At 37.5% G+C, this 14,076-nt stretch overlaps 1 protein-coding gene across 2 annotated transcripts in view; it reads right to left on the reverse strand.

Moving 5' to 3' along the window:
- Positions 1-14,076, reverse strand: part of PLEKHH2 (pleckstrin homology, MyTH4 and FERM domain containing H2) — a 56,240-nt gene that overhangs the window by 14,002 nt on the left and 28,162 nt on the right. For both annotated transcript variants that reach the window (XM_066178510.1, XM_066178511.1), the window contains exons 11-22: positions 13,524-13,668; positions 11,324-11,460; positions 10,136-10,246; positions 9,788-9,874; positions 9,118-9,276; positions 8,772-8,852; positions 6,356-6,535; positions 5,478-5,586; positions 5,262-5,374; positions 2,931-3,110; positions 873-970; positions 227-404 (exon numbers count right to left, since the gene is read on the reverse strand). In XM_066178510.1, the coding sequence (XP_066034607.1) occupies positions 227-404; positions 873-970; positions 2,931-3,110; positions 5,262-5,374; positions 5,478-5,586; positions 6,356-6,535; positions 8,772-8,852; positions 9,118-9,276; positions 9,788-9,874; positions 10,136-10,246; positions 11,324-11,460; positions 13,524-13,668 (1,578 nt within the window). The remainder of the gene's footprint in view (positions 1-226; positions 405-872; positions 971-2,930; positions 3,111-5,261; positions 5,375-5,477; positions 5,587-6,355; positions 6,536-8,771; positions 8,853-9,117; positions 9,277-9,787; positions 9,875-10,135; positions 10,247-11,323; positions 11,461-13,523; positions 13,669-14,076) is intronic.

The raw sequence follows: 14,076 nt of genomic DNA on the forward strand, positions 1-14,076 counted from the left end.
ACAAGGTTTTACTTTTTTCTTTCTCTTCAAGACTCCCCCCTAAACCTTTACTCCTAGTTGATCAAATCAGATCACAAGCACTTTGTGGCTGCCATTGCTCGCACTGGCATAGGATGAAACTTTAGCCATGTTTACCTTACAGTTCTCTTTTTGATGTACTGCTTCATGTATATACTGACAGCAGGGGGTTGGGAGAGCTCAGATTTCGTGGCCTGCATGAGATTACCTGATATATGCCGTTCATGAAATGAACTGGAATACTGAAGGGCAGGGAATGGTGGTAGGGATTTCTCAGGAGAGTGGAAAGGATTTCCATTCTGGAGGGTCTGGCCTCTCGGTCTCCATTCTGCTGGGTACGTTCTACACAACGCTGGCAATATATAGCGTATTTCCCAAATTCAGTCCTGTGGCAAAAAGAGAAATAAGGCAATTTTTTCAGGACTGATTGAAAGGATAATAAACTATGAGTGAATATTTCTGGAGATGCCAAATGGGAGAAGCACTCAGATTTCACTCTCTGAGATTTCCAACACATTTTTTTGCATGTGGAATTAGAAAGAGAATTAGTCTACTGAGACCAGCAGAATTGTGCCAAAGATGAACATGGCTCAGGGTGTGTTGTGTAACTGCCATATTTTGGTTTTCATGGTTTTGCAACATACAGTCAGAGTATGCACTACAAAATACTTTTTTTTTAAACTTGTAACTTTCTCAAGTGATGCACAGAAGTAACGCACTATATTTTAGTGGCAATTCTACTCAAATTCATTTTAAAATATATGTCAAAAGATCTGATATATTTCAGGAAAGATTGAAAACAAGGTACTTCAGAAAGACCAGTTAACTAGCTGGGTAATAATATTCAGGCACACCTGGAATCTGCATTCTTCTTTAAGTGAAGTTTTAGAAGCCAAAGGAATGGGTGCTGGGGCAGAAAGAGTCCAACGCAGAGGGCCAAGAGCTGCAAGCCCTGAACAAAAGGAATACATTCACTGTTTTAAACATCCTACAACATAAAACTTCCTGCTGTGGCTGCTGGCCAGCAGTGCAGCTTACTGTGCCAAGCTGAGACTGCTGAAATAGGAATGAAGAAAACAGAACACAGAGAAAAAAGCTGAGTAAATAAGCATATCACCTCATTGAAAGGCCCAATACTCTCTATTTACATGTGTACACCAAGTTTCTTTTGGGTCTGGAAATGGGAAAGCAGCTGAGTTTGTATAAAAAGCAGTTAATACAAAGGAAAAGAAATATGAAGTTGCAAGGCCAAGCACTGTGAAATGAGGTGAAGCCTGTGCAATTTTAATTCAGCTCTCCTCTTACATATATTATGAATCAACACATAAAACATTTTTTCTTCTACCAAATTGACAGTAACTATTGAAAAAATATTGTTGTTGCTCAGTATGTCTCCATTGGTTCCACTTAATACAGAGTGCTCTCATGTACCCTGATATACACTTAATAATGTTGTAACTACTTTTCTCACAATCAATATATCAGTGCTTCACACTGAGATTTAAAAAATGGTGTTTCTCTGTCTTGATTTATCTGACTTGCCTGGTATTAAATAGAAATTTGACAGCACTGGCACAGATATTCCCTTTCATCAAATATCTATACTTTGATGCATGATAGCATTGGCTCTGTTGAAGGAGTATACTGCAGTAGAAGCAAGGGTAGGAGACTGCAGCAGGAATTCAGGACTTAAAAAACATAGTGTAAGGCTAAAAACATGTGTTAACTCTTAAATATCATTGCAGGGGGTTATGATAACTTTTTATTTATCTGCATCAGAGGGAAGGCCTTGCCAGTGGTAAGAAGAGTACCAAAGGATTATAGGAAGTTAAAATTCCATCAGCCATCCGTAGCAGCTTCAGTGTGTGGTAACTGACATGAATGTACCATGTCTGTTATAAAAGTTTTGTAAATGTTTTAGCAATGCACGCATTGAATCACAGAATGGAAGAAACCTTAAAGATCATCTAGTTCCAACCCCCGGCATGAGCAGGGACACCTTCCACTAGACCAGGTTGCTCCAAGCTCAATTCAACGTGGCCTTGTACACTTCCAGGGATGGGGCACCCATGGCTTCTCTGGGCAACCTGTTCCAGTGCCTCTCCACACATCAGCCATCTCCCAGATACAGGCTGTTTCTAGGTAATAGGTATGGCTGCTGGTCATGTTCTACTTTCTGTGGCAAGAGAAAAACATGTCTATTACAGAAGCCTTGATATGGTAACATCCTTTCTCATTTTCTGATCCATCTCCTCGTTCAGTAGCCATCGCTCCACCATAAGCATAATGTTCCAGTTCTGTTAATAGTTCTGTTAATTCTATGCAAGCTCCAAGTATTGGTTTTCCTTTTAATTCCAGTTCATTTCATATCTGGATGGCAGTGAATAGCTGGCAGTGGACAAAGGAAAGAATTTCAAGTATGTATTACTAATGTAGCGTGCAGGGTGAATGCAGAACAGTGTGGCACACAAGAGGGGACATCCATCAGAAGCCCCGAGCCTTATCTGCGATTCCACGACATGGCACCACAGCTTTACTTCACACTCATGCTACTGAGTCATTTGCCAGGTGCTTCAGCCCACCCAGCTTCCTAAGGCAGTACCTCTCTTAGGAAAGATGCAGTAAGAAAGAATTAGGTTTCATACATTCTTACTTAACACTTGACCTGAAGACAGCCCATTTTGTGTCCACCCTTTAAACACAGCATGGGCAGAGATATACTCTACCACCAGATACACATACTTTGCTGGAGGATAGCATCAGCTTTGTTTCAGGAAAACACAGCAGCAGTGAACTAGATCTTAACTCAGCAGATGCTGCAGAAGGCCAGACCCTCTTTAGAATCTTCAACACTCTGTGTAGTTCCTTCATTGCTGCAGAAATCTATACCATTAAAATAAATACTGGGTTACCTGTATTGGTCCTGCCTGGTTTTGTGGATGTCGACGTCTGGTCTGTTTAATAAGTTGGCAACAGATCTCATTTTGAAGTTCGGGATGTGTGAGGCAGATCTGCAAAGCACTTTGGGCCAAAGATACATGGTAATCAATGGCAGGAGAGTCAACTGCAGCATTTATAAACAACTGGCAGGTCTAGATATAAAATAATAAGCAAGTGAGTTTACATACAAGGGAGCTTCAAAAAATCTTCACGATATTCTGTGTATCGAAAGTGTACTTCAATTGAAATCACAATTAGTAAGTTTACCAGTGGACTTAGAAAACTCTGCTGGTTCTGCAAAATGGGGTGAAAAGGGGCCAGAATGGATGAAAATCTATACAGAGAAACTTGAGATAAAACACCTCCTACAACCCATGCTTTTCACTCTGTATCTAATGGAGTGAACTCTAACAGGAGTTGGAACAATTGGGGTGATAGGCAAGTTTAAGGACATGTTGAACACAGCTCACCCCTCTACAGGACTTGGGAATTCAATGTCTACAGCCCTCAGTGCCAGACAATGTAAAATGCTTCTGTAAATAGTGAGCACAACACAGCAGCATATACACAGATAAAAAACCCATAACTCAGAGCCATTGATTTACATCTTGGCTTTCCATGGTATTTTTATTGTAGGTTAAGTATTACCTTTCCTACACCCATTACTGTCTCAGGAAAGCCAGATGTTAAGCATTTTTTGTGCTGTGTTAGAAGAAAGCACATGTATCACTTGTTGCATTTATTATATACAGTAGTTGAATTTTTAAAGGGATATAAGCAAAAATACAAGAACTGGATGGAAGCCCAATCTATTTCTAGTGTATTTTTATCATAAATGGGATAACTGAAACATGACTTCATCTGTTTCTAAATAAATTCCCTACCTGACTTCTAAGCTGATTTATACAAGCTTTCAGTAAAGGTCATTCAAATAATCTCTTACTTATTTACTTTAGGTAAGTGTCTGTGATTTGAATTAGGTCTGCAAAGTGATTTCCAAGTAGATGTAAATTTGCTTTTATCAAAGAAGTACACTTCCTTGTAAATTTTCATGCTGCAGGATTGCAGAAAATAAGACGGACGTACTTCTTTGAAGTGCTTCAAACATTCCAGAGAAACAAGCTGGAAAGCTTGCCTAAAAGTGGCCATGACTAAACATACAGGGCTTGTCTTGAATTCCTCTCTAGATCTGAACCATAACATCAGAATTCTCCAGATAGCTGATGCTTCAGGGAATTAATTCTTTAGACTTGTGTAAGTTTTGTCGAGAAAGTTCATTTATCCAACCTCCATGCCTACAACTTGTAATTCAGTTCACGACGTACAGACAAAGGAACAGCAAATTTTTTTGTCTTTCAGATAGACTTTATAGCCTGGAGGCAGGTTAATGGAATTGCAGCATACTCCCTCTCAGAAGCATCAACGACCTACCTGGCCTTCAACTGGGAAAACTGTGAGGCAGACAAAATTTCTCAAGAACCTAGCTGTGGCTCAGTGGTTATGAACCAGTATGTGTCTCCTAATCATAAGGTGTTTTTACTACACTGGGACATATATATATATGTGTGTATTTTTAAAGATCTGTGAGAATCTTTAAAAGTGAACTCAGAGATTCTTGTGAAATACTTTTAATAATTTTGCTCAGGAATATTTTCTCTTTTTATATTACTGAATAATTGGTCTTTTAAGAATAGCTACTTCATATGAAAATATTTTCTTTTTATTAAAAAGAGCAGTACAATCCCTGCTTTCTATCTCAGTTTTATATAATCCATGACTTGCCTAAACTTAAAATTTACTTTCTTTTTCTTCTGATTTTTAAAATATCTCCCAGATAATGTATCTACAACAAAACTTTTGCCTATGCTTTTTTTCCTGAATCTAACCGCAAAAATAGTATTTTAGATACAGTTTTCTGAATGCAGAGATGTGTCCATGCTGTTAGATTCTTTGGAGCTATGAACTTCAAGGTAAAACTATTATCACTCACTATGGCTATGGATTTTTCTACTAAGTTGCACTTTATCAATAACTTATCAAATAAGTTGAAACACCAAAAGCTGAAGCCTAAACTGCTCCCTTACAACTAAAGGTCATCTTTATATTGGAAGTAATAGTCTTTGGTGAAGGTAAGATGGGCACATTTTGCTGCTGTCCATTAGTTACCACAGTAAAGATAAAAATAAACCTCTGTTTACTTTTTTCTTACCTGCTGAATGTCTCTAGTAAGCCAACTGACAGCCATTCTTTAGCTAAGAGGTAAAATAGTCAGTTAATAAAAAAGGCATCTGCTATGGTTTTACCTTAAATAATTTAATCGCTTCAGTTTGCAAGGCTTCTGATGGCAGTGTTGTAAGAGGGGAAGTAATTCCTTCTTTGCTATGGCAAAGGGTAGGATGTCTCCAAATCTGAGAAGCTGATCAGATAAAATACATACATTTTGCAATTAATTCATTTCATAAGTACATTTACTAAATAAGCATTGGAAGATCAGTATGTTGAAATGAAAATAAACTTACTGGCATCACCTTCCACATTTAATAATTTGCAAAGAAGTTTTTCAAACTCAGATCCAACATTTACACTGGTACTTCCAGCTGCAACTGTCAGATGATAAAGCCATGTGTCCTAAAGCAGAAAAACATAGTAGCTCACATGTTCTTTGCTGGAAGGAGCTGCTTCATCAGGATTTTGCTCTCAACTTGAAACCCTACCATGCAGTCCTTTTGAAACCCAAAGGAGTTTGCCTTGGTTGAATAAACATGTATTCATGGTCTCTATGTTACAAGCGTTAAGCAAGGAAGATTGAACAGGGCTCTCTTCAAAAGTTTTCACCCTCAGAAATCATGTCTAATTATCAGGGCATTCTTCCTTTCCTCTTCCAAAAGCTTACATAAGTCATTTTTTATTACTGCCAGATCCTGCTAACCTGGGGATAAGGCCAGACAGCAAAACGAGGTCTATAAGATTACTTGAGAACAATGATGCAACAATAAAAAAAATGGTTTTAACCCCACCTCTCATTCCCCCTTTACTACAGTAGGGCAAGTCTGTGCAATGTTACTCTTGTCAGTGAAAATGGATTACAGTACCCTGTAACCTCTCAGCTACAGCTCTGTCTACAAGTTATTGTATGTGAGCAAAATTCTCATTATACCATATAAGATATTCTGCACCATCTACTTATGTAGGCAAGCCTGCGTATTTTTGTCTATTTTAACAAGGATTACTACACTAGCATTAATTTGCAGACAAATTTTGATCAATGTTAATTCTCCTTATTGTATCAGAATACAAGCCAGGTGATTTGTAGTCCTTGTCCTCAAGAAATATTCATATCACAGCACCATGCTCATAGATGTGCTACTGAAACTCAATAAAAATATCCATTTTTTACCTTCTCATGTTTGGATCCTATAAGAAGATAAGTGGGTCCTTGATCTTTGGGGTGGATAACAACAGTGTAATGGGTTGATAATAAACTACGACCACTGGCTTCATAATCTTCATCAGAATCACAGGATCTATCAACTTCTTCAACCTTTGCCTCAAAAAGCTTGATTTGACCAAGAGGAAACTAAAAGTAAATATCAGAATTGGTAAGAAGGGTAATGTTTGTTTCAGTGCACACTGATTTTTTATTAAATATTATTATATTTATTGTTATACACAATTTTTTATTATTATGCAAATAGAAATTAAGGCATGAACTACCATCCATAGCCATTTTTATTTAGTCATTTTCAGTCCTGCCAAGGAATGTGAGGTAAGCCAGATGTTGCAGAGAGCAAAATGAGAATGATATGTGCCAAAGTCTGAAAATGAGGTTTTCAAAAATTGTTTTCCAGGTCTACCTCTATATATAGCTAATGCAATAAATACATGTTAGGGTGAGAGAAGTCATTCTTCAGAGTTCCCAAACCAGGTTCCAAGCAAAAACTTCCTGTGTCAAGCCTAGAACTTTAATTATGATCTTGTTATTTTAGAGGACAGGAATGTATTGTTGATGTATCTGATTGGTTCATACTTTAAATTCAAAAGGTAAATTTTTTGTGTGATAGACCACACAAAATTTTTGTGTGATAATTGGTTTCTTTCTCCAGTCTGAGAGATCACAGAGCTTCAGTGTTGAGATGTTTATGTAGTTAGCATCATTTATGAGGAAATATTTTATCTAAAAAAGCCATTCAAGAGGAAATTTTCACCGAAGTAATTATTTCATAGCCCTTATCAACAGGCAGCCTCAACAAACATAAATGCAGCACGAAATCTCTTCAAGCTGGGTGACAGGACTGAGAGAGGCTGACTGGCTACTCTACACAAAACTCCCTCCTTTCCCACGGTGCCACTGGTAAGGATTTAAAAATGATGTGGTAATTTGTATTTTCTCTAGTGCTTCTGAAGCATTCAACTTTTTGAATAAGATAAGATTCTGAGAATCAAAAGATGTCATTTCACATGTAAGTAGTCAAGATTGATTTATTCACCAAGTTTAACTAAAACACAATTGCCTGACTTTTTAGTTTGAATGCCATTTTGAAAGAAGGTCAATTAAATGGACTCCATTATTGTATTAACCAATGGAGATTGTGTAATTTATTTCTGCACAGACACAGTCAGCTACAGAAAACATGATTTTAATTAGCATATTGTTGAACATTAGAAATAAAGTAGCTCTGGCAAACTTTTCATACGTATTCTGCTTACAAAAGCTGAATTCTCATTCTGTTCCAAGTTAGCAAATTAGTTTCAATTTTACTTTAAAAGGGCAGCTAAACTTCTTCCAGATGTGAGGGAATCATTCACAAGAATCCAGCAAAATTCTTAACTAAAGAGCATGCTAAAATGCCAAAATCTTCAGTAGTAAAAATGTATAAATTCAGATATGTTAAACATAGAGACTTTTCCCTAGGAGAAATTTTAAGTTAATTTTGATGTCTCTGTAGTGTGAGCTTGAGATTAATACTCTAACCAGTTGATTCCCAAACCCTGTTTTACATTGTTTTAAAAAGCAATTAAAGTAAAATGTTTTGATGCATGGTTACTGCTGCTACTGCTACTTTATGAATAAGATATATGAATATATCTTATCCATATTGTTCTAGAAATGGGATTTCATTTAGGTTTAAAATGGCTATAAAAGGAAAGGATGACAAAAGGAATAACTGGCTCTATATAAAAGCTATGAATTACTGGTTCCAGTGTGATTATCTTCTTAAAACAGAAGTACAAATATCAGAATTTCTATTGATTTTTTTTTTTAATAATGGCTCAGTGAACGGTTCAAAATCCTGTTTCTGACCTGCCTCCATTAAAAAGATGTTTCTTGATGACAAAATACAATGCCTTGAGAGCAAAGGGACAGGTGAAAATCATGTCTAGGAAGCGTCCTAGCTCTTGCAGCACTGTGGACATTTAGTGACGTACCAAAAAAACAGGATTTGGAAGTCAATTGAGAGACAGAAAGAACATTTAAATTTTTGAAATTTGCAGTGACTGCCCACGGTAAGAGACGTAAGAAAGGGTCTGCGTCCAGAACTACATGACAGCTGGGTCTTTTCTGAAAGGGCCTGTCAGAAAGGGACACCTGATCTCCAGGCAAACCAGTATCCCCCTTCAGCTAGGGATAACATGCACAGTATGTATCACAACCTGTGAAAGAGACCAATGGGTGTGGTCTGGATTGCTGGCTTTTAGATAGAATCTTCCAAGCTGACAATCTGCGTATAATTCCAAGGCCAACTGTACCTGAACAAAGCTGTAGGTTACTGTTTAAAGTCTACATTCTCTGAAGAAACAGGAAAGGGACCCACCTTGTCTTCTTGATTACGGAAATAATACAGAATTTTTCCGACTAGGGTACACCAAACCCTTTTGGAGTATCCATGCTTCACCTGTAATTACAGAACATTAGTAATAATCAGAGACAGAGAAACATTGACTATTTTCCCCAGCTCTGAACTTTGGTGATATTGGGAATGCATGTCTTGGTTCAAATTCCTATCCACATTACTAAACATAAAATTAAAATTGTCTAACTCTATTAAGGGCCTAAGAATCAGAGCATTACATGAGATGCTCATCTAAAGCACAGTAAGGTCAGTGCTGGCCTAAACAGTGTTGGAATAAAGCAGACTGGGGGAAGAAGTGTTTTCCTACCTTTGTAAGTAATCCTTTCATGGTTGGCTTGATTTCGGACTGCACGAAGAGTGGGCTGGCAGCCTGTATTTTAAGAACATTCTGCAGTACTTTGATCCATTCCTCTAAGATGTTGGGGGAATCTGCTGTCAGGTAGTATGTTCGTTTCTCTGTGGTCAGCTGTGTAGTAACAGAGAGTCTTGAGCTTTAAGAACTTGACATATTTGACCCCACAGTGGGGGATTTGTAGCATACACCACCCAATGCAGCTTCACAACTTCAGGGAGTTTATCTTCCCCGAAGTACTTTTTAGTAATGAAACATTTCATGACCAGACAGAGCAGAGAGACTCTTTCTAAATTTCTATCTGGAAAGTTCCAGAATGCCAAGTTGAGAAAATTCAATTCTCCTTTCAGACAACTGAATTCTCTCTACCCAATGACTGACCCCACGACTGCTCTGTTTATTTCTGTCCCATAATGTGATGATCTAACCTTTGTGGCAATACAAATAAGACTCCAGGTAGGCTTTTTTACATCTTCTGTCACTGAAAAAGTTCTTTGGTTTCAAATGAAAGGCACTGATTATTTAATTCCAAGTCCACACTTGGACTTCACAGGGACTGGAGCAAGGGGTTGGCTTTGGCGATGGAGGGAATGCTGAAACAGCAACAGAGGAGAAAAGCAGGCACCTGAATTGTTTGTTTTCCATCACCCCTTTCGATGTGGCTGGATGCATTTAGCTCAATCTGACCTTGAGGCTTTCGAATAACATCACTCTGTATGGAAAGAATGGAAAAAAGAGTATTTTGAATCTACCAACAAACAGCAATACATTCATATAGGACTAATTTAAACATTAATCTTGATAAATACTTTCTAGTTAGACATTGTGTACCTTGTACACCTCTTGAGGAACTGAGTACTGAATCACTCTCTAACAGCTGAGAAATCAAAAGTGCATTTTTTTTCCTTCTAGCAGCCTTAGATTATCAGTAAATGATCTAAGACAAAACAACAGGTAAGTTACATGTACTTACTGGAGATTTGTAGTATAGCAATTCACCTCCTTTAAGTACAAACCACCGTCGTTTCCAGGTCTTTACTTTACCACCCATTTTTAACAGATATCCAGATTTTTCCAAAGGTTCCTGGTTGTTTAGAAGTTAGATAAAAAGTGGTTAGATATACATATATACTTCTGCCCCTCAGAAATATGTATAAATACACAAATACAGATATATTAATGGCTTAAAAGCATGCTAAATAATAACTACAGTATTTGTTGGCACTTTTAATTCAAAGACAATGTTTTTACAAGCATCAATTAAGACAAATGTCATGCACATGGGATAACTAATGAATATCCCTACTCACTGTTATAGTACATGAAGGAGAGTAAGTGCCCCAAACTATACAAAAGAATGAAGAATATTATGATTTCTGATTTTACTTTCTAGTTGTTTATATTAAACAAGGAACAAGATGAATAAAAGTTAAACATATCATTCCTTCCCAACTCCAGGTCCTAACCTGAAAACCAGATATAAAGCACTGTAATTCTGAGCTCCTCACAGACAAACCTCTACTGTGTACGTCTGCAGAAAAGAGGTCACAGTTTTGCTCTGTGAAGAAAGCTTAAAATAATCTTCATCAGCAGGTAGTCAATCCACTTGTATTTTTAGACACTAACTGCTAACACAAGCCATTAAAAAGCTCCCGGAGGCTGACCAGTACCTCATTATGGTTTGGTTTCTTTGTCCTGTCTTCACATGTTACTCTACCTAGGCTTGCTCTGATGTTTTTTCTGTATGAGGAAAGGATAGAAACATTACTGCACATAGATTTCCACTGATGACTTCAGCTCCTTCTTGGAACACCTTTCTATTTACCTGACTTTTCAAATAATAATTTAAAACTGTTTTGCATATTTCATATGCAATCTGATACCAGACCTGGTTCCAAGAAAGGAAATCTCAAGTGCTTTGAATTGTATTCTGGAGTTTTTGACCTATTTTTCCTTCATTATATAGGAAAGGTTAGAATTATCTTCCACTTTCCTTCACTAATTACAGTAATAGTGGCTAACATAGTTGGTATATTTTGCTGTTTGTACTCATAAGGCAGTCTGTGAATCAGCAAGACTGAATGAAAGGTTTGGTTGCAGTCTTTGAACATAAATATACACACAGTACCTCAAGTGCACTTCACAGAACTTCAGTACTCACATTTTTTCCATTATCACTAGATGAGGACGAGGTCTTAGGAAGTTTCTGCTCTGGCTCTGAATAGTCTGTATCTACTGAATATGCATCTGGAGGAATAGCATAGTCACTTTCTGAGGTCACAGAAGACAGAGATGCACCTGTGGTAAAAGAAGAAAGAGAGTTCTTTTTTTTTTTTTTTTGTTACATTAGAAACAACAGAGATTAGAATAGTCATGCAGAAAGAATATCTGAATAGAATCTGCAGGCAAACATAAATCCACCAGGAACCAAGGATTTTTTTGAATATCAGCACACTCTGTATATTACTACTTTCTGTTACATTACCACAGCTTCTTTAAGGAGGAATTTAGTGCCATGAATCATACTCATGGTCTAGGAAAAAAACACTAGGATCTTTAATTAAACTAAGCAGCTTTCCCCCTGCACCTTCTCTCACTCACTATAGCATCCAGATTTCTCAGGCAGCTGCTTGCGTACTACAAAGTCATACTCAACATCTGCTTTGTGTTGAAGCTGTAGGTGACTTTGTTTTGCAATTAGCATGAATTTGTATACCAAGGTTTTCTAGAAGTTTGATTTTCATATTTCAGGGGGGTTTAGAGTTTATTAGCTTTAATCCTGAAATTATTGCACCCTGCTTTCAATTCTAGTCAGTCAGTAATAAAAATTCAAACTCCTCCCTCATTCATTATAAAAATATTTTCATGCAAGTAAATGTGTTCTTTTGTAAGGACTAGTGTTCCACATACTCTCCAAAACTGAAATGAAAAGGCCTTTTTTCCTTTGTTTCAATAATTTCCCAACTCATTTGCCAATTTTACTTTTCAAAAAGGCTTTTCTCATTTATTACTTTGGTAAGCCACCAAGACTTTCAGAGTGGGTTCTTCTCATGGTGGATCTTTCATAACAAATTGCAGCGAGCTAATCCTGTTTTCGGTGAAATGTGTGACTGCCTAGAATTTTAAAGAATGTGATCTCAACAAAGACATGTACATACGTGTTTTGTGGTTAAGAAAGGTTTCCACACATGAAACAATGTAAAGATTATTTTATGGGACGAAAGCGTCAACAAAAGAAATGGTTCCATTTTACAGCCACAGATATAAAGTGCAAGTGAAACCAGCTTTTAAATTACCCAATTTAGCTTTCCTGTTGTGTAAGCACATAACATGTGATATGTCTGCAGCCATGGCAATGGTTTTTGCTCAGCAGGATGAAGCTGCTGGGAAGCAGGATCTATGGGTCCTTTTCACACTAATGTGACAAAACTACATCACTGGAAACAGGACTGGACTCCAGCTGTGGCTGCCACTGGAAAACGCCAAGTGGGACCAGTGGGTCTGTCAATCCGCTCTAGGGTCACTGAATGGAGCTCCTGCTAACTGGGATTTTTATTTATATAATTGAGACTACCAAATAATGTTATTTAGCATTTCTAAAGCAATATATAATGAGGGATCTTAACACTCACTGGGATCTTGGTCTCCCTTGGTTTACACAGTGAAGAAATACAGAGGTGTAACACTGCTAATGTCATCTAATGAGGAAGGACTGTATCTTTCAATATTATGAAGCATATTATTTCCATTTTGCAGATGGAAAACACAGTCACTTAAACTTGTGAGATTTGTCTTCCACAAAACACAGGGCAATACCAGTTAGTGTTCTAACTAAATCTTTGCACAGGATCCTAAGACAACCACTGTAAAAATGAAAGAAGTCTTTTATTGCGTGAGGTGACAGAACCAAATAATTTATTGAGGGAACTTTTCCATCTGCTTTCTGATCACATGAAATTATTTTATAAACGTGAATATATGACCATTTTGTTTCTGATGGCAATTTTTTTTCTATGTAATTTTTATTTTTCTACAGTTAAAAGTCACAGGAAGTCCTTGGCATGACAGAAAATATGTAGAATGGTGCTTCTTGCTTTAAATGTACAAGTCATGACAACAGCCAGCTACAAGATTAGTGCCTTAAAACGATATCTGTAATAACAGCAATAAAAAGAAAGCCATCTATAACAGTCCTTTCTCCTGACAGAGTTTCTCCTGACAGATCTATTGATCTGGGTTTTGAGAGCCTAGATTTTAGATGCCCCCACGTTTAAGGAAGAAATCAATTCCTAAGAAAATCATGTAAATTCCCTACTTTTCCAAAGTTCCCAGAAGTTACTTTTTCTTATGGCTTTGCCTACCTCTTTTCACAGCCCGAGGACTCCCTGGACCACTTCTGCTCCGAGAATCAGACTCGGAAGTCCTCGAGCTGGACCGAGAGCTGTCTTCTTCCTCAGATCCTGAGGACTCATCTAGAAATGGGCTGTTGCTTATTTGAGTTGCTTTCTGCAGAAATGAACACAACATCCTTTGATACCTTGCAGAAAGGGTATCAGTCATTTCCTGTGTACTGTGGCAGGGCTCTCCTGGCTTCATAATACTCAAAGCTCTCCTTGCCTGGGTTGTGAGTTTTGGCACACAAATATTAACATGAAACTGAATTCCCTCTGCCCTCTGTATAGTCAACCACACCCATACTTTAAAACAGAAACCTGAGGTAGCTCAAGGCATGGGTCTTTCCAAATCACAAAAGGCTGCCAGAAAACAAACAATGCTGTGATTACTGACTGCTGACTGTGTGACTAGAAGCAGCTTTGGCATTGACACAAAGACATTTCTACACACACACACACTTTTAATTATGACATGGAACACCATGTGGTTCTGTTTAATAATTAACAAGCCTTTGGAAAA

Source organism: Chamaea fasciata, unplaced genomic scaffold (genome assembly GCF_029207755.1).
Source record: "Chamaea fasciata isolate MVZ Bird 193981 ecotype frontalis unplaced genomic scaffold, bChaFas1.0.hap1 SCAF_3, whole genome shotgun sequence".
NCBI classification, from domain to species: Eukaryota; Metazoa; Chordata; class Aves; order Passeriformes; family Sylviidae; genus Chamaea; species Chamaea fasciata.